Source organism: Bubalus kerabau, chromosome 2 (assembly GCF_029407905.1).
Source record: "Bubalus kerabau isolate K-KA32 ecotype Philippines breed swamp buffalo chromosome 2, PCC_UOA_SB_1v2, whole genome shotgun sequence".
NCBI classification, from domain to species: Eukaryota; Metazoa; Chordata; class Mammalia; order Artiodactyla; family Bovidae; genus Bubalus; species Bubalus kerabau.
In genome coordinates, this window is record NC_073625.1 from 116,532,777 (window position 1) to 116,559,493 (window position 26,717).

General features: G+C 36.9%; 1 protein-coding gene across 3 annotated transcripts in view; it reads right to left on the reverse strand.

Annotated features, from left to right (window-relative positions):
* Positions 1 to 4,614: 4,614 nt before the first annotated feature.
* The window catches only part of LMLN (leishmanolysin like peptidase), a 48,684-nt gene continuing 26,581 nt past the window's right edge, over positions 4,615 to 26,717 (reverse strand). For 2 of the 3 annotated variants that reach the window (XM_055568490.1, XM_055568492.1), the window contains 7 exons: positions 24,104 to 24,180; positions 22,611 to 22,721; positions 20,881 to 21,013; positions 18,995 to 19,154; positions 16,843 to 16,973; positions 11,804 to 12,014; positions 4,615 to 5,514 (listed from right to left, as the gene is read on the reverse strand). In XM_055568490.1, the coding sequence (XP_055424465.1) occupies positions 5,414 to 5,514; positions 11,804 to 12,014; positions 16,843 to 16,973; positions 18,995 to 19,154; positions 20,881 to 21,013; positions 22,611 to 22,721; positions 24,104 to 24,180 (924 nt within the window). In that variant the 3' untranslated portion in view covers positions 4,615 to 5,413. The remainder of the gene's footprint in view (positions 5,515 to 11,803; positions 12,015 to 16,842; positions 16,974 to 18,994; positions 19,155 to 20,880; positions 21,014 to 22,610; positions 22,722 to 24,103; positions 24,181 to 26,717) is intronic. The other variant, XM_055568493.1, reaches the window with a different exon arrangement.

A 26,717-nucleotide genomic window follows, 5' to 3' on the forward strand; every position in this document is an offset into this window, starting at 1 on the left:
TTCAGTACATTGTGCAAATAATATTGGATTTACTAAACTCTGTGAATAGTTTTTTTATATAATTTACTAAACTCCGTACATCGTTTTATATATATATATATATATATATATATATATATACAGTAAATATATAATATACTAAACTCCATACATAGTTTTAGTACTTATATGAAATACTTAAAACATTTTTAAAAATCTAAATATTATCATTAAAATTTCCTGATAAGATCTACTCAGCAAGTAGGTTAAACAGGCAACATTCAGTCCATTTCATGGTGCTTAGCTCCAGCCCCCAGGGCAAGATGGCTCTGTGTACACATGAAGGCATGCCCCAGGTACGTTCTCTCAAACTAGTCAGGTTATGATGAAGAATCACATTCCACGATGACAGCCACAAATACAGCGTGGTACTTGAACGCACAGAGTGGTCTTGCAATGAGACTCCTGGCTCACAGCACGAAACTCATAGGGCAGGAATCATCCTCAGCTACAGACAGCTGCCCTGAACTGTTTTAGTCCACTCTCTTTCTGCTTAACTATTTGAGGAGGGTTATTCCCTATAGGTTTACATAACATTTGTCCCCAGTCTTTAAGTAGGACAATATTACTCCAGTTAAAAGTAAAAATTGAATTATGTTTCACTATAATCACCTCATTGTCCCCATATGAAGTGTATGGATGTGTTTGTACGCCTCAAAGTGTTGGTTGCTCAGTCATGTCTGACTCTTTGCAATCCCAAGGATAGTAGTAACCCACCAGGCTTCTCTGTTCATGGGATTCTCTAGGCAAGAATACTGGAGTGAGTAGCCATTCCCTTCTCCAGGGGATCTTCCCAACCCACGGATCGAACCCAGGCATCTTGCATTGACTGCAGATTCTTTCACCATCTGAGGTTTGTACTCCTGCCACTGCTGCTGCTAAGTCGCTTCAGTCATGTCCGACTCTGTGCGACCCCACAGACGGCAGCCCACCAGGCTCCCTCGTCCCTAGGATCCTCCAGGCAAGAACACTGGAGTGGGTTGCCATTTCATTCTCCAATGCATGAAAGTGAAAAGTGAAAGTGAAATCGCTCAGTCCTGTCCGACTCTAGCGACCCCATAGACTGCAGCCTACCAGGCTTCTCTATCCATGGGATTTTCTAGGTAAAAGTACTGGAGTGGGGTGCCATTGCCTTCTCCTAACCTGGTTTAAAAAACTGACGGCTTTCGTGGCTGCAAGCTGGCTGTTCCTGTGAGTTGTTCTCTGCTGCTAAGAACTGTGGCAGGCAGGACTCCATGGTGGATTTTCATGGCTTCTGGTGGGCAGTTGTGTACCAGAAGAATGACAACTACTGCTGGGGTCTTAAAGTTCAAGCTGGATGCTGTATCTATGAGCAGACAGCTGTTAAGCAGACTTGACTGGAAGTTGAAGAGGTGAACTTGAATCCTTGACCTGTCAAAAGCAGTTGGCCTGACTTTTATGATGGGTACATATTTTTTTCTATGGATAATTTCTTTGGGGTGTGAAGAGAGGTAGTGACTACAATGCAGGGAACCAGGAGTTCTAACCAAAGATGTTTGTTGCCCTGAAGATTTCAAGGGTGTTTATGATACCAGTCAGACATAACAGGCAGCCAGATGGATGCCCATGGGATACAAGAGCAAACAACTACTCACTGGCTGCTGCTCTGCACAGCTTTTGGGATCCTAGCTTCAGCTCAGCCCTAACCATTGGACCCCCAGGAAATTCTCCAGCTTTCTATTTTAATAAATGTTTATAAATCATTCCAAAAAAAAATTGATGGTGTTAAGTAAAGACAAGATGCAAATTAGTTTCCATTTTTATTAAAGCTTTGTTTTTTCTAGGTAATATATTACACTTAAAGTTAAATACCATAAATAAAGATTAGTTCTTAAATCTACTTTATTAAAAATGTAAACAAAAAGAAAATAATTCACCACTCCCTCCCCAACCCTGACTAAATGTATCAAAAAAAGGTCATCCTTTCAGGTAAGTTCTTTCTTCAGAACAAGTAACACAGACTTTATTAAAATACATTAGTCCTCTTGGGCTGCAAGGACCTGGCACGGATGACAGGTGCCAACTATGAAAGAGGTCTGTGGGGCTGTGACTGAAGTCCACCTCATCCTGCCAAGATTACTCAAACACCCTCTTCTCTCTCCATTCAGCGTCCAAGGACAAAGACAGTGCTAAGGCACTGAGCGCGGGACACTGCAACGAACACGACGGGGATGTAAGCTGGCATACTCCAGGAAGCAGGCCAGAGCCAGCAGTGACCAAGCAATTCTGCACGAGTATCAGTCACAGAGTATTAGAGCTGGAGAGATTCTGAGACAGCATATGGTCATTTTACAGATGGTCTCAATCAGTGAGTCTTCTAATATTGAATATTGATAAAATTTTATGGAATACTCCAGAATACTTATTTATGTATCTTCTTAAAACTATTTAAACTTCATTATGTTTCACTTTCAAATATTGATAAATTCTTAGCCAATATATTAGGCTGAAACTAACTTTAAGCATAACTTATAACATTTTTAGGAAAAGATGTTTTTCAGGAGAATACAGAGAGATCTATACTAAGACTACCTAACTGCTTGTCAGTTTCTTTAAAGCTGTCAGCTCAAGTCTAACGACATGGCTTTTGCTTCCTTCCTATAAATTCTGTTCTTGAAAACCTGAGAGATAAATTCACTTGTTAATTTTGACATTGGGACCTTAATACTATCAAAATGAACTTAAGTCTGAAATGAAAACTGAGGTAGTCAGTTTTTATAAGCACTTGGCCCCTTCTGAATCAGAAAGGGACTTCAGTCTGCTATCATCAGATTAGCTACTGCCCCACCTCCCTCCACCAAGGCCGCAGTCTCTCTGTGAACTGGTTTTGCAAACATAAACGGAATCACCTGTCACAGGATACTGACATTTAGGTCATTTCAAGTTCTTCAGTTCAAAGCTGAATTACAGTCCACTAATTCTGCACTGAAATTTCAGACTTAAAAATTTTTGTTTTTAGAATATTGTTTTAGAATTTCATCATCTACTAAGTGACTAAACTATGCCTTTTAAAATTTCTTAAATGTTCAGTGGCTTTCTAAATCTTCATTGAGTATACTATGCACAATCAGTGACAAGCAACCATTTTCAAAACTTGCTGAGGAGGAAGGAAGACACCAGCACAGTTAGTTACCCTCAAAAATTCAAGATTTCTTAACATTATACTGTATCAGATTCTACATTTGTGCAGAGGAAACACTGGGCTACCAGATGCCAAGCTTAACAAATATAGATAGAAAAAATGTCATCTATAATATCTTCTTCAGAAATTCATTAGTGCAAATATAATTATATCAATAAAAATAAAGCAAAAATATATTTCAAGTATAAAAAGCACCATGCTCAGAAACAATACTACCTAAATGGGATTACTGCACAACAGTCAAAATATAACTGAACCTATCACTGTGAGTCTCAAATATATTATTAATCCATATTATTTTTGGTAAAATTATTTATATAACTTTGCAATGATTCATAATCACATTAGGTATATATGCTTAGATTTATAACTTTCTTTAAAAATATACTCTACATTTTTCTGATTTGCATGATTTAAAGTATGCAGGACAAAGGCAGAAACACCATTATTATTAGCTCTTCTTCAGTTGAGGCTGGCTATGCTAGAGACTCCCAGCATTTCACAAAGACAAAAACCTCCAATTTAAAATTGTAGGCAGATAAGTATTTTAAATATATGCACCTAAAAAAAAAAGAGGTGACTTTCCTTTATGCTGGAGTTGCTGTTTGACTCCAGTGCCAAATAGTAGGTTGGAATTATTTCTTAGTAATTATGCTGTTTGTTCACTTAGCACAATTTCTTAAACTGAATACTTGATAACTGTACGCTGAATTACAGGGCCAACCAATTAATGAATTAATGTTTGTTCAAGGGCTACGTTTATAATGCCATAGGACTTCATAGCTTTAGAGCTCATGAAGTTTCTTTTTTCAAGAAAAACTGGACATCATTCATTATTAAAGAATTTCACATTGGGATTACTAAGTAGGGTTGGGCAGCTCTGGTATCATGGCAGAATTGCTTCTGGGAACCAGAATCAATGGGTGACATAAAGAGTGTCAAATACAAGAGGTAAAGGACATTACAAAGGCAATCTTCTGATTTCTATGGACTAAGTCATACGCTGTGTGGTAAAGTGGACCCTACTGGATAGGCTCTACACCAAACCTACACTTTACTGCTGCTGCTGCTGCTAAGTCGCTTCAGCCGTGTCTGACTCTGTGCGACCCCATAGACGGCAGCCCACCAGGCTCCCCCGTCCCTGGGATTCTCCAGGCAAGAACACTGGAGTGGGTTGCCATTTCCTTCTCCAATGCATGAAAGTGAAAAGTGAAAATGAAGTCGCTCAGTAGTGTCCGACTCTTTGCGACCCCATGGACTGCAGCCTACCAGGCTCCTCCAAACCTAACAGTTTCTAAGCCAACCTAAAAATAACTGCATCCCTGTCTATACCAGAATTTCTTTTTATCTTCATTTGTCAAAAAGGAAAGTTCTATTCTTGTTGGATAGCAGTTGTCATAACTATTATCTGAAAAACATATAATTAGGTTTTATTCAATTTGCATGTCTTCAATGATTCACAGGGCAGAATATTTTTCTCCCTCTGCTTCCCAGTTTTTCAAGTCATTATTAAACTAATGGAGAATACAACTGGAAGCTGCTCTCTGAAGATCAGTGAGTATGGATATAGCTAGAAGAGGGCTACCACCACATAATGGTTCAGCAGGAAACTGCCACACAGCTGGTTTGAAAAAGGTTAAATCATAAGATTTAGCAAAACAAAAATTAAAAAAAAAACTCATTAGAACAATGATTTAGGTATACGATGTACAGTCATTAAATTTAAACTAGGTATAATAGTTGATGTAGAAATCAAATTATTTTCTGTAAGTCAAAGGACAATTTATACTTTTGAGGACAGGGTCCACAACTTATAATCTTGCAACAATTAGCTGTTCTTTAAATTATTGCAGCAGAGATGAACTCTCCCATTGTTTTAGGTTAATGGAAATGCTGAGGTATGTAATCACTGAAATCTTCATCTTTTATCCCACTTTCAAAGGAAAATTTCAAGAAGGTTATATATCCTGAAATGTAAAGAGACTTGGAGACTTGGAAATCCTTCTCCTCCAAACTTTGAGGCTGCTGGGTTGCTGATGAGGAGTGACTGCTGTGAAGCTCTGCTTCAGGATCTGATTGTGGTCCACACTTCCAAGCCAAAGTCAGGAATGCCACTTCCACCATCCACACAGGCTGGCACGCGCCAGATTTTGTGCTTTGTTCAGAGGAACATGACACAAAGGAATGTCTTTAGAATTCACTTTTCCATTCCTAATGCCATACGCACAGAAGAAATCCAGCCAGCAGAGGAAATAGATTGCCTAGCAGAAGCCAGAGGGTGACCACCAGGCTAGAGGAACAGGAACAGAGATCTAGGGTTGAAAACAAAAAATTGATTTTCCATAGACATTTTTGGAAAAAACAATATTGACAAAATATTGACAAATGAGTAAAGTTAATTATTAAAAGGTGAAGAACGACAACCTCTGAGAGTAGAATCAAGAGTGACTTCCTGAAATCGAGATAGGCAGTCTTTTATGTTTATAGAAAAAGAACAAAATATTTATGCAGGAGAAAAGATATGCCTACCCTATCAAGGTTCAAAAACAGCACCCAAGAAACAATAAAGGTGTCTCAGGGTAGTGGTATCCTGGTAAAGCTAAAGATACTACACAGGAAAAGTAAATTAAATTCTTGGCTATTTCAACATGGGATGCAGGACTCTCATCTATTCTCCCTTGTCCCTTCTAAGTAGGGTGACCACAAAATTTATCATTCCATATCAGGACATTTTGAAATAAGTGTTGAAATAAATTTTGAGTCTCAAGATGGAAACTAAACTTAGATAACTCATCAAACTAAAACTTAGATAACTTTCATGTTTGTGTAAATGCTCCACTTGACCAGAACCACAGCATATCCAGTCAGCCAATCTCCAACCACCAAGTCAACTCTGGGCTCTATACTTGTTTCCTTGATCTTTCTAAATAAGGTTAGATACTAACGTCAGCCCATCAACCTAAGCTGAGTATTTCTTCCTTATTTCCTGCTTATAGACCTTTTATTTTACAGTTCTCTGGATTCCTTAGAGACTACCTATGTGAAATAAAATTTTCTTTGATCAACTAAATTGTTCTCTTTGATTATTTTAATGCAATCATAAATAATAACAATCATAATGGACCATCCCAGGCAAAACAGGACATATGTTTCCCAATCTCTAAATATCTACCCATCTATCCATATCACCCCAGGCTTAATTTGGAAACAGCAGAAGATTTTACAGGTTTTTGGTAGCAGGAGTATATTTTAATTTATATAAGTTGCTCAGAAAAACGGATGTTTTTCTGAGAACTAAACAATGTGAAATAAGCATTTTAAAAAATTATTTCATTGTATATAATTCAGGTAAACCATGGGGAACTTATATTCTTTCCCAATGGAACAGCTGACAATTAAAAATCAATCCTTCTCAAAGTGCGGCATTTGGATCAACAACATCAGTCTCACATGGGAACTTGTTAAAAACGCAAATTCTCAAGACTCCAACCCAGATCTTCTGAATCAGAAACTCAGCGGTAATTCCTAGCAATCTGTGTTTTAACACGATTTTGATGCATGCTAAAGTTTGCATCTTATGCAAGTTTGAACTTCTGACCTAGAGCTGCTGCTGCTGCTGCTAAGTCGCTTCAGTCGTGTCTGGCTCTGTGCAACCCCATAGACAGCAGCCCACCAGGCTGCCCCGTCCCTGGGATTCTCCAGGCAAGAACACTGGAGTGGGTTGCCATTTCCTTCTCCAATGCATAAAAGTGAAAAGTGAAAGTGAAAGTGAAGTCAAAAGTGAAAGTGAAGTCGCTCAGTCGTGTCCGACTCTTTGTGACCCCATGGACTGCAGCCTACCAGGCTCCTTGTCCATGCGATTTTCCAGGCAAGAGTACTGGAGTGGGTTGCCATTGCCTTCTCCGCACTGTCCAATATGTCTGATAGCTATATGTGCTATTTAAATTTATTTAAAGTAACTTTTACTGTTCTTTCTTCTTTTTGCAATAAACACACTTTTTTTGTGGGGGGGGGGCATGGACTATCATTTGCTGATTTTTTAATATATATATAATTTTATTTATTTATATATATAATTTATTTATATATTGTGCTGAGTCTTCGTTGCTGCATGAGCTTTTCTCTAGCTGCGGTGAGTAGGGGCTACTCTCTATTATAGTTGTGGTGCATGGGCTTCTCATTGCAGTGGTTTCTCTTGTTGTGAAGCACAGGCTCTAGGGTGCAGGCTCAGGAGTTGCGGGACATGGGCTTAGTTGCTCTGCGGCATGTGGGATCTTCCTGGACCTGTGTCCCCTGCAGTTGCAGGCAGATTATTTACCAATGAGCCACTAGGGAAGCCCGCTGATTTTTTTTTTAATTGGCATATAATTGCTTTACAACATTGTGTTAGTCTCTGCTATACAACAATGTGAATTGGCTGTATGTATACATACATTCCCTCCCTCTCAAGCCTCCCTCCCCTCCCCATCCCACCCTTGTAGGCCATCCCTGAGCACCAAGCTGAGCTCCCTGTGTTATACAGCAGCTTCCAAGTAGTATATATGGAAGTATATCTATTTTACACATGGTACGGTATATATGTCAATGCTACTCTCTAAATTATTCCCACCCTCTCTTTCCCCTCCATGTGCACAAATCCATTCTCTACATCTGCATCTCTATTCCTGCCCTGCAATAGGCATTTCTTTTTTAATGACATATTTTAGGTGAAATGCAATAAAAAGTAGCCTCTAAATACCAGCAAATATTCATTAGACTACACAATACACAATAAAGACAACTTTGAGCTATGGCTACAATCGATGAATGTGTTATTTTGCCTCTTTAATGGCAAAATTAGTCAGATAAAGTCAGATTAGAAGGCACTTTGTCAAACCATGTTAAATGTAACCAGTTTGACTTTATTGTTTTAAATCCTACTGATTAAATAGCATTTTTATTTTAGTTTTTTAAATATTCAAATGTCAGGGTGAAAAAAACAGTATAAGAGGACATATAATAAAAACTTGGTCTTACATCATATTCTTCCCATCAACCCCAACCCTGTTTTAATCTTTGATGGTTACTGCAGGATGGGATGGGGAGGGAGGTGGGAGGTGGGGTTCAGGATGCAGAACACATGCACACCCATGGCTGATTCATGTCAAGGTATGGCAAAAACCACTACAATATTGTAAAGTAATTAGCCTCCAATTAAATACATAAGTTAATTTTTTTTTTAAGTGTAAGCTTAAACTACTATTTCCTAATTTAGATAAAACACTCCTGCCATTTAAGGTGATAATTTAACCTATATTATGTTTCACCTTCTTTTCTTCCCTCTCCTTACTTATTTATATAGTTTGTCTGAGGTCCTGTATAAGCAAACCTCTATTCATGTTCCATATACTTTCCACATTATCACTTGGCTTCCTGTTAAGATGGAAATAGTAGCACCCTTATGCTTTTTTATTCATTTTCTAGCTTTCATGAGATGGACCTACTCTTTTTCATTTCCAAAGCATGTGTATATTTATGTGTATGTGTTTATTTAAAATTTTTACCATGCCTATGTTTCTCTTGATCACATTTTTAGAATTTTTACTATATTACTGGTGCTTTAAAAAACTGGATTTTGGAATTGTTGATCATCTCATTGTGTCTTTGTTGGTTTTCATAGCATTCTTCACTTTGATGGTAGCAATTAGGATTTTTTTTTTTGTCTTCTATTTACTATAAAACCTCTCCTTCCTTCCTGATCAAATGTCTTTCTTTGGTTGGCTTACACAAGTGTTTCTCATTCTGCTGGTGACTTAAAAATTTTTTTAAACTAATTTTTATTGGAGTATAGTTGCTTTACAATAATGTTGTGTCACTTTCCACTGTACAACAAAGTGAACCAGTTAGATGTGTATATACACATAGCCATCAAGTATATGTGCTATCTAAATTAACCAAAATACAAATATTTAGTTCCTCAGTCACACTAGCCACATTTCACATATTTAATAGTCACATGTGACTAATGACTGTTGTATGGGGCAGTACAGATTATAGAACAACTCCATCACCCCAGAAACGTGTACCGGATTAGTTCTGGCCTAAAGCATTAGATACGAGTGGTCTTAGTTGGAATAAGGAATAGACCCTGGAGTTTCTAATAACACAGACATATCCTTTTATTTCCTCATTCTCAATTTGAGCCAAAGGAAATAGGAGGAGAGATGAACTAGCTATTGTTTATCTGCTGTTGGTACTAAAATTTAACAAGCTAAAATATTAAAACCATTAAAACATTAATGGTGGCTCTGGAACATTTGTCATCCTTCAAAAACACTGCACTTTCTGTGACAGTACTCTACAAAGGAAAGATACAAAGAGGGTGTTTCAAAATGAATGGAACTACCCGATCTGGGTTTTGATCTGCACCTTATTGGTTGTAACAGTGAATGTATCACTTAATCTCTTTATACCTTAGTTTTCTCACATGTAAAATGATAATTCCTACCTCATTAGGTTTCGTGATGATTAAATACATGGATATAGACATAGAGCACTCAGCAAAGGGTCCAGCATTTAATAAATGGAAACAAAACAACCTCTACAATCTGAAGAGATCAGGAAGAATTTAGAACTAAACTGAGGTTTGACAGAAAACAACAAAATTCTGTAAAGCAATTATCCTTCAATAAAAAATAAATTAAAAAAAAGAATTTAGAACTAAATCTTTCATATTCACTAATGGAAACTACACCTAAAAGGCATCTATTCTTATAATATTTTATACATTTTCCAAAATTGTGGTAGTGATTTATTTAGAGGTAACAATCCTTTTTTGAGCATGCTTCCTTACAGAACCAGTTAACAGGAAGAAATCACAACACAGTCCATAGAAAATACAACACAGCACCATGGGTGCAAGTAGAGTCCTAGAGAGTCACGAAATCTAGGGTGGTCTTGAGCACCCCTAACACAAGTATTCAGATCCCCAAACTCACCCTCTACTTGTAGCCATGTCTTGATAAAGCTCTCAGAATGTGGGAAAGAAAAAAATTAAATTTTAGAGATAAAGCAACTTTGAGCTATAAAGTGAACGTAGCCCTCTATTTAAAACCAAACTACAAAACCAACAAAGGACTATATAATTCCATTTAAAAAATGCCTCCAGCTGAGAAAATGAAACATGGCCTATTTCAAAATGTCAAACTGTCATCAGTTCAGTTCAGTCTCTCAGTCATGTCCGATTCTTGGCAACACCATGAACCGCAGCACGCCAGGCCTCCCTGTCCATCACCAACTCCCAGAGTCCACCCATACCCATGTCCATTGAGTTGATGATGCCATCCAACCATCTCATCCTCTGTCGTCCCCTTCTCCTGCCCTCAATCTTTCCCAGCATCAGGGTCTTTTCCAATGAGTCAGCTCTTTGCATGAGGTGGCCAAAGTATTGGAGTTTCAGCCTCAACATCAGTCCTTCCAATGAACACCCAGGACTGATCTCCTTTAGGATGGACTGGTTGGATTTCCTTGCAGTCCAAGGGACTCTTAAGAGTCTTCCCCAACACCAAAGTCATAAAATTTCATAAATAATTTAATAAAATATCACAGACCATAGGTCAAAGCTTTCGTTGAGAGTTCATGAATTTTGCTTTTATAACTCTTAGAAACAGGTCATCAGCCTCAGTTTGCACATCTTCATTAACAGGGAAGGCACTCTTCTCAAGACAGTCCCTTCTATTCCTCTCCTGGTTCTGAATGATTTTACTGAATCTATCTCCCTACAACTTCATTTTATTAGTCTCAATTCTACTCTCTGGAGTCTCACAGAATGAGTAAAATATCCTTCAATGAAAACCACTGTCTTTGCCAGCCTGTCTTTCTATCTCATTGTGTATCTGCATCTCCTTGCACCTATCTCTTCTTTGTGGACATGTCAATCCCATCTTAGAACATTTTCCAGTGTCTTTCCCATTCTTTCATCTCACCTAGTTATAATACAACTAAAATATATTTAACTGCTTTTTTGTACTCAATGAACAGAATTTTTACTCTTAATTTCAAAATGAATGGCTGAAACATTAACTTTTTATAACTGTCAGGGAATTTTTTGTGCCAGTCAGAGGTTCTCTGCATACAAAGTTTCCTCATTCTCGCTCTTACTGAAGTAACCTGTCAAGTCTGCTGCTGCTGCTAAGTCACTTCAGTCATGTCCAACTCTGTGCGACCCCATAGACGGCAGCCCACCAGGCTCCCCTGTACCTGTGATCCTCCAGGCAAGAACACTGGAGTGGGTTGCCATTTCCTTCTCCAATGCATGAGAGTGAAAAGTGAAAGTGAAGTCGCTCAGTCGTGTCCGACTCTGTGCGACCCCATGGACTGCAGCCTACCGGGCTCCTCCGTCCATGGAATTTGCCAGGCAAGAGTACTGGAGTGAGTTGCCATTGCCTTCTCCCACGTCAGGTCTACCTACCTTTGATTTCTAACAATGAAGGGAAGGAGATCTTCCCATAAAACTGCAATTAGAAGAGAAGATGCACAACCTGTTTTAGAGCTTCCTTGTGGGGAATTTTCAACATCTTCCAAGAAAAGTCCCTCTCTACTCTAACCAAAGAGACTACTCACCCAGGGGTAGTGCTCGAGTCAGGTTAACAGCTGGAGGATCTGTTTCTGGAGGACAGAGCTCGCAGAAGTCCCAACATGATGGGCAGAGCAGGTTTCCATCGTGAATCCACCCATTCATCTGAATACTCACAGGGAGGACCTGCCCGGCCCGACTACACAAATATGAAGTATCCTGAACCCAAACCTTCAGACCTTCTGGAGAACAAGAAACCTTCAAAAGGTTGGAAAAAAAAAAAATCAGATCAGCAAGATTCTAATATGTGAACCTTTTTTAATTGTAGGAAAATGCAGTAGAATTTACTAAAAATGTTGGCTATAAAAGATGGTTTGGGATGTGGGCATATTTTAATCTCGTATAAAGAGGGTTAAGTTATTCATGTCCTAAAAGGATTTCACTCTGTGGTAGCGATTCTTCAACTCTGAGTCTAGTACCTTTTAAAAAATCTAATGAAAGCTATGGACACTTTTCCTGAAAAACACAGGTAACATACAGCTTTACATACAATGCAGATTCACAGACCCTGGAAGCCAAGTCATCAATAATAACATTTCTGTAGATTCTAGTATCCTCCTATAATTCAGTTTAAATCTCTATCAAAGAGCCATGAATCACGTTACTCTTTCTACAAGTTACTAAATTTTGTCAATCAAATTTGTATTAGTTTTTATAAATAATATGCTCACTGTAAAAAAAAAAAGCATACAGTATAGAAATAACATAGTAGAAGTTTGTTATTTTTATCCCTACCCCAGATCCTCTGCTCAGAGATGAAAATGGTCATAGTTATTTAATAAAACTGGTAACATATTTAAAGGCAGGATTCATATCTCAAATACAAGGGGTAACTAACGAAATTAATTTAAAAAGGCAAACATATTAAAACTAACTTAAAAAAATTTTTAAATGACTATTTTCTTCAAAGTTGTTTTCTAAAAAGACTTCACATTATGCTGCTGCTGCTGCTAAGTTGCGTCAGTTATGTCCAACTCTGTGCGACCCCACAGACGGCAGGCCACCAGGCTCCCTCGTCCCTGGGATTCTCCAGGCAAGAACACTGGAAATGGGTTGCCATTTCCTTCTCCAATGCATCAAAGTGAAAAGTGAAAGTGAAGTCGCTCAGTTGAGTCCGACTCCTAGCAACCCCATGGACTGCAGCCTACCAGGCTCCTCCGTCCATGGGATTTTCTAGGCAAGAGTTTTGGAATGGGGTGCCATTGCCTTCTCCACACATTATGCTACTTCATCTTAAATATTTCTGAAATTTCTCTCCTGGAACTATCTTCAAAGCAAGCGCATATTCTGAATATGTTTGATGGTGGCAAATTTTTATTTTTAAGTAGATATAACTTCTGGAAATATCCAAAACTTGCCCAGTCCAAGTCTGGTAAATTGGTAAACAGTTTACTAAACTGTTTGTAAACAGCTGGTAAACAACTGACTAAACTGATTACGACTAGGACAACATAGGTATGATGCAAAATACTGAAACTGACTTCTTAGATGGCTATTAATCTATTTCTAAAAGAAATTTAAAAAGGAGCTCCAAAAGTATATTTCAATGATGGAGTCATTTTAAAATAACTCTGTTCATCAATTAAATTTAAATATAATATTCATTTGGAAATTTAAGTTATAATAAGCTATCAAGAAAATAAACAATAAAGTGTAAACTCTTCTAAGTCTGTCATTCAATGACCCACACCTAGAAAGCATCACCACAGCTACAGTGCAATGTAACCATTCCTTTAAGTGAGAATTGACTAGGCATTAAGCTTGGTGCTAAAAAGGATACCGTAGAAGGCCATGACACAGTGCCTGATCTCAAGCAGCTTTAACTGAGGAAAGAAGGGTAGGATATAAAAATTTCCCCCCAAAATTAACAGTGTCAAACTCTTATTATTAAGAATCAATAAACAATATAAACAAAGAACAACAAAGACTGCAAAGTTTCACAGAAGAAAGAGTGTTTATATTCCAAAGATGTGCACGGGGTTTGGCTCACTGTGAGGGAGATGCTGTGACCTGGCGGGCTGTGTCAGAGTCGAGTGGGTGAGGAGGTGACCGAGGGCAAGTGGAAGAAGATGGCAAGAATGTGGACAGATCAAACAACAAGCACATGAAGGACAATGAGAAACCGATTCCTCACTGTTGGAAAGAAGAGTTACACATATGACAAGGGAGAAAACGAAAATGACTATTTGGTGTTAAACTGGAATCAAAAATACTGGTGCAAACTCATGGTTATATGCACACATATGAACATATATAAAATTACATATATACATATATTTCCTAGCTGTGTTCACCAAGAAGGCCTGCTGCTGCTGCTGCTAAGTCACTTTAGTCGTGTCCGACTCTGTGTGACCCCATAGACGGCAGTCCACCAGGCTCCCCCATCCCTGGGATTCTCCAGGCAAGAACACTGGAGTGGGTTGCCATTTCCTTCTCCAATGCATGAAAGTGAAAAGTGAAAGTGAAGTCTCTCAGTCGTGTCCGACTCTTCGCGACCCCATGGACTACAGCCCACCAGGCTCCTCCATCCATGGGATTTTCCAGGCAAGAGTACTGGAGTGGGGTGCCATTGCCTTCTCCAAGAAGGCCTGAGGAGCAGCTATATCCCAATAGAAAATAACAATACAGCTACCACCCAGAGTAGTTTCTAAATACCTCACTCTACTAAAAGAAATGAGAGCTCCTTGGAGAAACGACTGATTCCAGAGCTGGGGCAAAGCAAGTGAAGATGAACATAAAATATCTTATGCTAGAAAGCAAGGAAATATTTTAAAAAGATAGGACAAGCCAAAAGGACACAGGAACCAATCCAAAGGGCTTCATTTGGCTAAATCTGGGGCAAGCTGAATATCCAAACAATGATACTAATGGTAAAAGCTACTGAATAAAATGCAATCCATGAGTCAATACAGACTTAAATGTATAAATTAATAAAATGAAAGTATAAGAAATATGTTACTGATATAGTACTTTCCCCCCAACCCAAATATTTACTAATTAAAAAGGGAATTAACTAAAAGAGAAAAACAGCTTGACAGTGGAGATGCCTGGTAGATACCAGCAAGTTAACATGACCAGCAGAGACAAATCAAGAGTGCACCACCAAAAGCACACAGCCATCACTTCTGTGATATCACTGCTCAAAACATATTACATGAATTTAAACAGGAGGAAACATCGGACAAACCCAAATTGAGACATACCCTAGATAAGAACTGGTTTGTAATCTTTAAAAGTGTCAAGGTTATGAAAGTCAAGAAGACTGAGGAACTGTTCCACATTGAAGGGAACAGAGATGTGACTACTCAATAGCAGTTAAATTAGTCCAGATCCTATTACTAAAAGGACATCACTTGGACAATAGGCAAAACTTGAATGGGTCCAAGAATTAGATATATCAATGATAATTTCCTAATTTTTTTTTTTTTTTTTTAGTACTGTAGTCACATAGGAGGATGGGATACATTTTAAAGTATTTGGAATGAAGGGGCAGACGTCAGCAATTTACATTTAAATGACTCATATTTTTGTTCCATTCTTGTAACTTCTCTGTCAGTGTAAAAAAAAAAAGAACAAAAAACAAAACAGCTAATTGTTTAGAAATCATACACATTTTCCTACATAACTGGTTAAATTAGCAAAATTAACTGACAACACGAGGTACTACGGGGAAGCCAAGTACATTTAATCTTTGTAGATGATACATAATCCCTTTGTGGTGGTGGTGGTGTAGAGAATACATTGAAATAGGCTGAAAAGGTCATCCTCCTATTAAGGTTCACACCATTCCAGCTTTATCCCCTTTAACCTAATATTCTCACTTATGTGAATTTATTTTAAAAAATTAATTTTAATAAGGTAAAGCATGTAAATATACTTATAAAAGCATTTTTACATAGTGAAAAGTGAAAATTAACTCAATATCTAAAAGGAAAATTACTTCCCTAATTATGATACTTTAAAATGATGCAATGTTCTATAGCTATGAAGAATAGTAAGTATTATTATTGGAAAAAACTTGGCAAAGGTATTTTGGCCTATATAAAAAGTACTAAGTAAAAAAAAAAAAAAAAGTACTAAGTAAAAACACTAAAACAAAACTATGTATTATGATTACAACTAGATAAAAATTATGTATTTAATCAATACATAAATATTTAGTAGAATGAATTTATCAGAAAATGGTTGCTGGATTATAGTTGTCAGATTGTAACTAGAATGTGTTTATTTTAAATTATTTTTTGTAAGGTTTCAAAGATTATTTTACATGAATTATATGTGGTGTGTGAATTATACCTCAATAAAGCAGTTACCAAAAAAGTTAATTTTAAAGAAACTTTAAAAATAAAAAGTTAAATTGCCAGATACATGAGTCCACTTAGCTCTTGTAGGTGAAATGGCACAATGAATTTTTATTTTTCAGTTTTCAGGATCACACTCTGTTCCCTGACATCCATTAGTAGAGTACAGAATATTCATTAGGTTGGATGCTCCTAAATTACAGAATGCCTGCATCTCAGTAAGTTCTATGGTGGTATAGTCATTTAATACTAGACAGGCAGATAATAAATCAAGAAAATAGTAGTTTGCCCTCTTTGGATTTCTAATTTCAAAGAAAAAAAAAATCTACTGAAAACCAGTAGTTGATTTATTAATTCTTAAATACATGCCTTCTTCAGATTTTACAAGATTATAGTCTTTTTCCACTACAAAGTAGTTTTTTAAGAGCAAAATTACATATTCCCTAATATTTCCTTAGGATATATGCCCAAAAGCAAAATTATTATAAAACATGTTGATATACAGTAACTGTGTAACTTAAACAAACAGAAAAAGGCAAATTCTCTCAAAGAAATGACAATATTTTGACAAAACAAAAACATCCAAACTAATAGTTACAATAAATAAGCTAAAGTAGTAAACAGCAGAAATAAAAGATACAAAATATATTTGAAAATATAAAAGCCATATAATGAGATACAATTATATAATATTTGGTATAATTATTAACAATCATATGGTTTACCTGATAGCATCCACTCCCCCAGTCCGGGTAACTCAGCTTCCTTTCACATTTTTCCATGACAAATGCTGATTTCTGAATTAGACAAACTGAATGAGGCCCATACTTTTCAGCACCATAGTTTTTAAAAAGGTCTGAAGCAAACCAGAGTTTTCTTTATTAAAAATTGACTTTGGACTCAAAGAATAAGAAACTGAAGCATTCTACTCTAATGATTAAAAGTTGCTTTTAAAAATCACACGTTTCGTTAGTGTTGGGGTTCCCTGGTAGCTCAATTAGTAAAGAACCCGCCTGCCAATGCAGAAGACTTGGGTTCATCCTGGGTTGGGAAGATTCCCCTGGAGAAGGAAATGGCAACCTACTCCAGCATTCTTGCCTGGAAAATCCTATGGACAGAAAAGCCTGATGGGCTACACTCTTATGATTAAAAGTTGCTTTAAAAATCAAACATGTTTCATGGAAATTGTCAATTAAAAAAATTGAAAGAGGAAATTCCAAACTCAAACTGGATTCTCAATAAAGGAATTAGTAGGAGAAAACTATTTTATCAGAAATAAGAGATAAAACCGGGCCTAGAGCACTGAAGTTAAATATACAGAGGAAATGGCACCAAGAATCACCTTCAGTGGTGGTCTAAATAGGAGTCACTTCCCAAGTGACCCATGATAAGATGAGGCCAATGATTTAAATAATGAAGGTTTTTTGGGGGAGTGCTATTACCTTTGCAATATGTTCCTGTATTTTCAACTTGTGCCATCTCCTTGAAGTCAATAAATGATAGGCTGATCTAGTCTTAGACTAAGCACAAACCCACAAAGTTATGGGGTAGACTAAATGACCTCTAAATGGCTAATGGACAAAGGGGTGGAGTCCTTAAGGCTTAGGAATTTTTAAAAAAAGAGAAAAAAAGCCTAGGAATAATTTTCTCTCTCTACACTTAAAACAAGTTTCATCTTTTGAAAATAGATGGTTCAATTAGTCCATTTTGAAATATTATAGAGATAAAACTTTATTTTATATCAGTTTTTAAAAATCTTAATTGTATAAGCTAAGAAAAAAAATATAAAATAAAACAGAATTTTATATTTATTTTATTTATGAGTATTTTAAAGTCTTCAAAGCACACAGTGACCATTTTCCAAAAAATGCCATACAGTTTACTTCCTTGATGACCTGTTCATTTATATATACTAACAGGGAATAAATAAGATGGCAACACATCTTACTAGTTATGGGACAACAGTATTATTCTGATATCTGAAGAATGACACGTTATGTCTAAGTAACATAAAATGCACACTCCTCAGGAGAGGAAAAAATAGGATACCTAATATGATATAATAAAAAGAGTTCTGCATTGGAAGATCTCGCACTGACATCAATTAGCGATATTACTTAGTATATCTCTTCCCTCATCTGTGAAATTCAATCATAGTATCTTCTCTATGTCTCTTATCAGGTTTTTAGAAGAATAAAATGAAATGATTAAAATCAAAGTGCTTTGCAAATGAAAAATGTCATGCAAATATAAGGTATCACTGCTGCTGCTGCTGCTGCTGCTGCTACTAAGTCGCTTCAGTCGTGTCTGACTCTGTGCGACCCCATAGACAGCAGCCCACCAGGCTCCCCCGTCCCTGGGATTCTCCAGGCAAGAACACTGGAGTGGTTGCCATTTCTTTCTCCAATGCATGAAAGTGAAAAGGGAAAGTGAAGTCGCTCAGTCGTGGCCGACTCTTAGCGACCCCATGGACTGCAGCCTACCAGGCTCCTCCGTCCATGGGATTTTCCAGGCAAGAGTATTGGAGTGAGGTGCCATCGCCTTCTCAAGGTATCACTAAATGGTAGCATATACAAAGATGTGCAAGTGTATCTAATAGCTAACAATTCTTCCTATGTGTCATAATTCTAAGCACTTAACTATATTAATTCATTTAATTCTCACAACTCTATGGGACAAGTATTATCTCCTTTGCACACAGGAGAAAACTAAGGCGCAGAGAATTTACTTCAAACAGGTAGATGGCAGTGGAATCACAAAATAAACTCCGACAATCTGGCTCTGGGGTCTATCTTACATTGTTAATATACACTATTTTATATTGCTTATATATACTTTCAATATGTATACAACATTTAACTTCACTAAACTACTGACCTGGTTGATTTTCCAGTACTCTACAATCTGAGCTGCGCTGATATTCACCACTTAAGTGCCAACTGAATTCCTGACTGAAAGGGCAGTAGTCAGCAATTTCTACTGAACCACCGTAATAAGGCAGATCTTCTGCAGGTACTCCAGTGAGTTCATCAAAGTACTACAAAGAAAAATATATTAGGAAGGCAGGAGAGTAAGAAACATTCTATAAAATCAATATGAAGCCCACAGGCAATTTATAGCAACCCTCTAATGCTATATAATACAAAGGAGATATTAATCTATTTTTTTCATACAGAGTAAACACAAAAAGACTAATTTTTGTGTTATTTGTGGTATTTCAAGGTTGTAGTAGTTTTAGAAATAAGCAAGGTAAGTAAATTAGTCTAAGTTAAGTTTTTATTAGATGACAAATTTGATTAATGTTTTAAAAGGATACATAGAAAGAGTTTTAAGAGCTGACAAAACATAAAACTAATTCATAAAATTAAGATGTTTTAAATACAATGTACTTCAAATGTTTTTAGGAGACTTAATTTATATGTTGTTTTGACAAATTTGAAAAACTCATGAGAAAATCAATGAGATAATATATAATATTTGGAAATACCAAAGGAACAAGGTACCAGAAAAATTTTAAAGATTTCACACTTCATACCAACTCACTGAAGTACAGTACTAAGTGCAGAAATATATATATAGTCACTGCCTTACAGTGTCTAAAGCACTCAATGGGGTTATAAGCATAGGTAGGAAACTCAAAATTTAGAGGCAATCACTTTAAACTCACATCTGAGATAATTTCTGACTTGTGGCTCCTTTGTCAATGGCAGGCAGTGTTAAAGCTTTTTTAGAAATAGCCACTTCAACAAAAAGCTTAAAGCCTACATCAGAGATTCAGACTGAACACGTGGGACCACTGTCTTCACCTTTTAGATACCATTAGGCAAACTCGTCTAGAGCAGAAATTCCAAGCCTTCTAATTAACTGGATTAGAGTACTTTAGTTACTTTTTTCTTTTTAAAAAATATTTTTATTTTATATTGGAGTGTAGTTGATCAACAATGTTGTGTTAGTTTCAGGTGTGCAGCAAAGTGATTCAGTTATACATATAAAGTATCTATTCTTTTTCAAATTCTTTTCCCATGTAGGTTATTACAGAGTACTGAGCAGAGCTCCCTGTCCTATACAGTAGGTCCTTATTGGTTGCTGTTGTTGAGTCACTAAGACGGGTGTGACCCTTTACGACCCCATGGACTGCAGCATGCCAGGCTCCTCTGTTCTCCACTACCTCCCAGAGTTGGCTCAATTCATGTCCACTGAGTCAGTGATGCTATCTAACCTTATTGTTTATCTACTTTAAATATATCAGTGTGTACATGTTAGTTCCAAACTCCCAATCTATCCTTCCTCTCACCCTTCCTCCCTGGTAATCATAAGTTCGTTCTCTAAGTCCGAGTCTGTTTCTGAAAATAAAGTTTAGTTATAAACTTTAAAATAAGTTTAGTTGTATCATTTTTTTTAAAGATCCTGCATATAAGCGATATATTTGTCTTCCCAGTCAGTTCTTTTCTTTAAAGAACCTTGTTTTTTTTAATATAAAGATGAAGACTTTTGAAACAAAAAGAAATAGTTTAAAAATACATTAAAATAAATATTCTAAATGTCTCTTACCACTACTACTAGGCACTGCTAGATATCAGTTAATTGCTATCAATTAACACAGTTTATAAAGAAATGTAAAACTTCAGTTTTTTCTAACTTAGAGAAAACAAATGGAGCCTGACAAATCGAAAACTTAAGAGCTTAATTCACTCTTCCAATTCAAAATGGAGACTTCTTTTTAAAAGGTTTATTCCTGAAACTGTGCCCCAAACAAGTGTTACCTGGTATTCCTGAGGTAAAGGTTTTGGAAACTTCTGCAAATTGCACACTGCAACTGCTCTCTGGTCCTGTCTGCAAGTTAACTGCAATGGATTACTTCTGAGTGTGTTACAGTAAGGGTTCAGTATCTGTCTCCTGCAGACAAAGATAAAAATACCATGGTATCAAACTCTAAAGAAGATATTAGAAGTCGATTTTAGAGTTTGTCTTTTCTGTTACAATTTCAATGCTTTTAACATTATTTTTTAATTAATGGATTTTTAAAAATTTTTGGTTGCACTGGGTCTTCATTACTGCATGCAGACTTTCTCTAATTGCTGTGAACAAGGGCTACCACAGAAGTCCAGCATTTTATGATTAATAGAACTTTCAAATAATATCAGCTCAGTTCAGTTCAGTTGCTCAGTCATGTCTGACTCTTTGCATCCCCATGAACCATAGCACGCCAGGCCTCCCTGTCCAACACCAACTCCCAGAGCCTACCCAAACTCATGTCCATTCAGTCAGTGATGCCATCCAACCATCTCATGCACCATCCCTTCATTCTTTCTGAAGTTATTTCTCCACTGATCTCCAGTATCATATTGGGCACCTACCGACCTGGGGAGTTCATCTTTCAGTGTCCTATCTTTTTGCCTTTTCATACTGTTCATGGGGTTCTCAAGGCAAGAATACTGAAGTGGTTTGCCATTCCCTTCTCCAGTGGACCACATTCTAGTATACAATATCATTATTCCTAAAGAAACCCTCCAAAGTAGAACTAGTATTTTCATTTCACTAATAAATAAATAGTTTGAGACATTTAGCTTGTCCAGGATCATACAGCTGACGAGGGATGGTGATGGGGCTTAAACTTCTCTCTCTAAGGTCAGTGCCTTGCCCATTAGAGAAATACCTGGTAACAAGCACTTCTTCTGTTGAAGATGTTAGTCTTACTCTTCTCATCTGGACTAGGTCTCAAAGCAGTTTTAATCACTCAGAGTTTCTACTAAGGAGTTTGAGGTCTGAGTTAAAAGCCTGCTATGAGGAAAGCTGTTCATAAGCAGTAACATGAAACACGGCAGCTACTTTTGGGACAGTTAGTTAACTCCAGTACAACAACTTGATCTGCTAGTGTTGTTGTTCCCAAATTTTGCTGCACATCAGAATCATCTAGAGAAACTTTTAAAACCTCCATGCCCACCTTGTACCCCATACCAACCTAATCAGAATGTCTGAAGTCAGGAATCAGGCATTGGTATGACTTATAAAAGGACAAACTGATCATTTTAAATTAATCAAAATTAAAAAATTTTGCTTCACAAAAGCCCTATTAGGGCTTCCCTGGTGGCTCAGTAGTAAAGAATCCACCTGCCAATGCAGGAGACATGGGTTCAATCCCTGTTCCAGGAAGATCCCACATGCTGCAGAGCAACTAAGCCCACGCACTACAGCCGTGCTCCGCAACGAGAGAAGCCATTACAATGAGAAGTCCATGCACTGGATCCAAAGAGTAGCCCCTGTCTGCCATAATTAGAGAGTAGCCCCTGCTTGCTGCAACTAGAGAAAGCCCTAGTGCAGCAACAAAGCACCAACACAGCCAAAATTTTTTTTTAAAAAGGAACCATGGATGGTTTCTACACATTTTGAAATTAAACAGTTCAGACCACATTTTGAAAACAGGGACACTGGATACAGAACAAAATCAGAAGTAAACTGTTAGCAAAGACAATAAGAGGAAATGCATCCTTACTTTTGTCTCTGCTGATCAATCCAGAATTTACAGCTCCTCCTGACAAAGTCACAGCCCATTCCTCGGCCCCAGTCTAATTTCTCAGCCATGCTGTAATTAGCTTTATACCAGCTGTGGAAATAACCCAAACAAAGCACTTTATATTACTGTCACTTAAAAAACAACTCCAGTGTATCAATCATAAATCTTAACAATGAGCAAACTAGGACCTCAAAAAGGATTTTAGTGACCATGCCCACAGATGAACATTTACAACCAAAGTCCCAGCTGCACAGGATCGCTGCAGCAGGGACTTGGAACCTTTAGTCTTGAGGGAAACATGAGTACTTGAGGGTGCTTTTATATTTGAAAAACACCAAACCACATCATGTTTCCATTGTAACTTTCAAAGATGATATAAGTCATAGAGGAGAAAATGTTTAAGGTGTGGGACAGGAGAATAAAAGGCAAAGAAACAGAGAGAATGAGAGAAAAACTGGAATTCTGTTGCATCAGAAAACAGAAGAAATGTTTTAAAATTAACCAGTGCCATGATTTCCCTAGTGATTCATACACTCCAAGATGCTTCTGCATCCTACCTGTATCTTAAAGAAACCAGCATTATTTACAGAAGGGCTAGAAAAATAGAGCAGCAGGACCACTTCTGTTGGTCATTGCTTATTAAGGGATAAATGGGAAAGAGTGATAATAGCGCTAAAAGGAATCCAGCATTTTTTTTCTTTTCAAAAATATGAATTGCCCTACTTGGTCCACTGAAAACAGTAAGAAACAAGGACAACCCAGTAGAAATTAACGGAGTCCCTAGATTGTGATTTCCAAAAGCTATTCTTGATCAAAAGGAGCATTCCTGTGCTCCTTGGAAGATTGGCTGATGCCAGATCTAGAATACAGAGCATGGGCAAATCAGTCTGGTACATCTTGCCATACCAAAGAGCAAGGAAGCTATCAAAACTGAGACTCATCAAAATAAACCCAAGAGCCCACAAAGAAAAAGATTCCCATTGGAGTCATTTTAAAACAGTATTCTGTTGCTTTATAAGAAAGTTCTACTGCCTTAAAAACAAGGAATCTCTACATAAATCAATTTCACTTGTAATTAAAAATACTGTTTATATAAGCTTTTCCTTCATATCATCATGCCCTCTATTTATTAAAAAAAAAATCTCATTTATTTATTTATGAGGGATTTAGTTTTATTCTATTACATACCTCAGGGTCTCAAACATTTACTGAATGAATGAATGGAGCTGATATAGGTAATGGATAGCTAACTGAAAAAAATTTTTTAAACAGGTATATTAAAAAAAAAACAAAAGAGGTATATTAAAAAAAAAACAAACACAGGTATATTAAAAAACAAATAAACACAGGTATATTTATCTTCAGTGTAAAATATAGTTGCTTAAGTTAATATTCTTTTCATCTTAATAGTAATCTTAATATTCATTTCATTTTAATAAACAATTCATGTAAAATTCTCACAGCTGTCTTACCCAGTGTCCTCCATTAACGCCAGAGTGATTCGAGAGAGGACTCGGTTCTGGGTATGAGAACCAGTCATTGCTTCATTCTGAAAATCACCAACAGATTTTAATTAGAAGACTGGATTCCTTGCAATTCCCAATAATTTCTGTGATTGCTTTGATGTATAGGTAAAACGTTGAAGGTGTGAGAGACTGACAAAATGTTGATTTAAAATAGTAAAATATATAAGCTTTCTTTAAGATGACAGACTGAAGCTTAAAGCAAAATCTACTCTCTCCTTCAAATATCTATATTGTGTACAATTTCCCTGTAATGGCAGATAACTAGCATTTAGAACTCTATGATGAAAATGAAGATTAAATATATGGAAACAGAAATATTATTTTTTAAAAAAGAAATATTATAAAAACATTACACTATTAAGGCAAAGTAATATTGGTGTTTGAGACAGATGCCCAGATAATGGAGTGGAGAATGGAATACTTGCTTGAATTACAATTGAAAATGCTTTTATAACCAACTTTTTATACTCTGTGATCAGAAAAATATATACTAACACGAAAAACAAGTATCACAAAATCATAGGGTCAAAGGAGTTGCCTGAGGGATACAAAATATCATCAAGGTCTACTATCCACCTAATGTCTTAATTAGTATATAATAAAATTCCTACCAGGAGGTCACCTAATGGTAAGGACTTCACTGTCACTTATGAAAGTACATTGTATCTTTGGGATGCTGATTCTTCTTCTTTTTTGGGTAGGGGGTGTGCTGCATGGCTTGAGGTATCTTAGTTCTCAGATCAGGAATGAACCCATGTTCTTGGCAGCAAAAGCATGGAGTCCTAACTACTGGACTTCCAGGGAATTCCCATATTTTGTTAATCTTTATGTTGAACGTTGGATTGCCATTTCAAGTACTTTAATTTCATCTTTTTAAAACACAGCTCAAGAACATAAAGTTGATTTCAGAGGAAAGGCAGCAGTTAATGAAACTAGTAAAATTACTACTTTCAAGTCTTCTGTTGAAAAGTAAGTGAATTTTCATTTCTGGCCCATCTGTAGCTTTCTAAAGAGAATCACTTGAGAAAAACCACTTAAGGAATATAAATAAACTGAAATTCGCACGTGAGATAAAAGTGTACATGTCTTCCATAAGTTTCTATCACTGTTACTTCATGATCACCCAGATAAGGTCAGTACAAGCACTAATTTCATTCTTTTCATAATTTTGCTAACTAGGATCATGATGTATGTAAACTGCAACCGTTTACTTTTTTAAACAGACCTCTAAAAAATATATATTATTGTCATTCAGTCGCTAAGTTGTGTCTGACTCTTTGCAACTCCATGGACTACAGCATGTCAAGCTTCCCTGTCCCTTCACTATCTCCTAGAGTTTGCTCAAACTTCCTTTGATCCAGAAATTCCATTCTTCTTTCTACATAAACAGATCTGATCTTGCATTAACTTTCTAGTTCTGCTCCCCTGAAAACCTAATAAGGGTGGAATGTCAACTGTGTTACTAGGCAACAGGACTTAAGATATACTTCTGGACTTGGGATTATTGTAGATGAACATGAATACCTGTTGGTTAGCCAGAGTTTGGGACTTCTCTGTGTGCAGTGAGTCTTATGGGTATGTCCCTTACAGGTATCTGGAAGTTAAGTCTATGAAACTGTTAAAAAAACAATGCTGGTCCTTATTTGTAACATGGTACTTCTAAACCAGGCTGGTTCTTGTACACCTGTTATGGTCTTGTGCTTATTGTGTTTGAGCCAGAGAAAGAGGGGAAGAGGCATGGATGATAGCCTAGATTACTGTGCAGAGCACAAGAGAAATGCCTGACTGCCATGCTGGCATACTGTACTTTCTCTCTTGTATCCTTCTAGTACTTTTTGAATGTGACCTGTTTAGGGTTCACAGGTTTGACTGACTGTTTTTTGAACCTAAGAACACACTGGAATGCCACTCCTGTACGGCACTGAAGATATAAATAAATCACTCATTATAACATTTTTAAGATAAAACATTTAAAACATAATTATTCACTGACATAGGATTATTGTCACATTCATATAACACTATGGTGGTTTAGTCACTAAGTCATGTCCGACTCTTGTGACCCCCAGGGACTATAGCCCTCCAGGCTCCTCTGTCCATGGGATTCTTCAGGCAAGAATACTGGAGTGGGTTGCCGTTTCCTTCTCCACATATAACACTATGTAGCTATTTAAAAATAAATAGATCCAAGTATAAAGTATATTCTACTAATGGATGTACTTCTGTAATGTGAATGAGCTCATATGAGACTAGCAAATAGGGGAATCACATCAGTATAAGACGGACTCATGTTGGTTCATAACGATTTCTCCTAGATTTTAATGTTTTATGCAGTGGAGCAACAGCAGCTAAATGAATCACTTTGCTGTGTATCTGAAACTAACACAGCACTGTTAGTCAACTCTGTTCCAATATAAGATAAAAATTAAAAAACAAACAAAAAACCAAAATACACTAAGACACCTGAACACAGCAACAGAGGAATGCTGTGCTGTGCATGAAGCTCCATGCTCTTCCAATTGGCTCAGTAGGGCCAGAGGCTGTCTTAGAAGTACTTGTT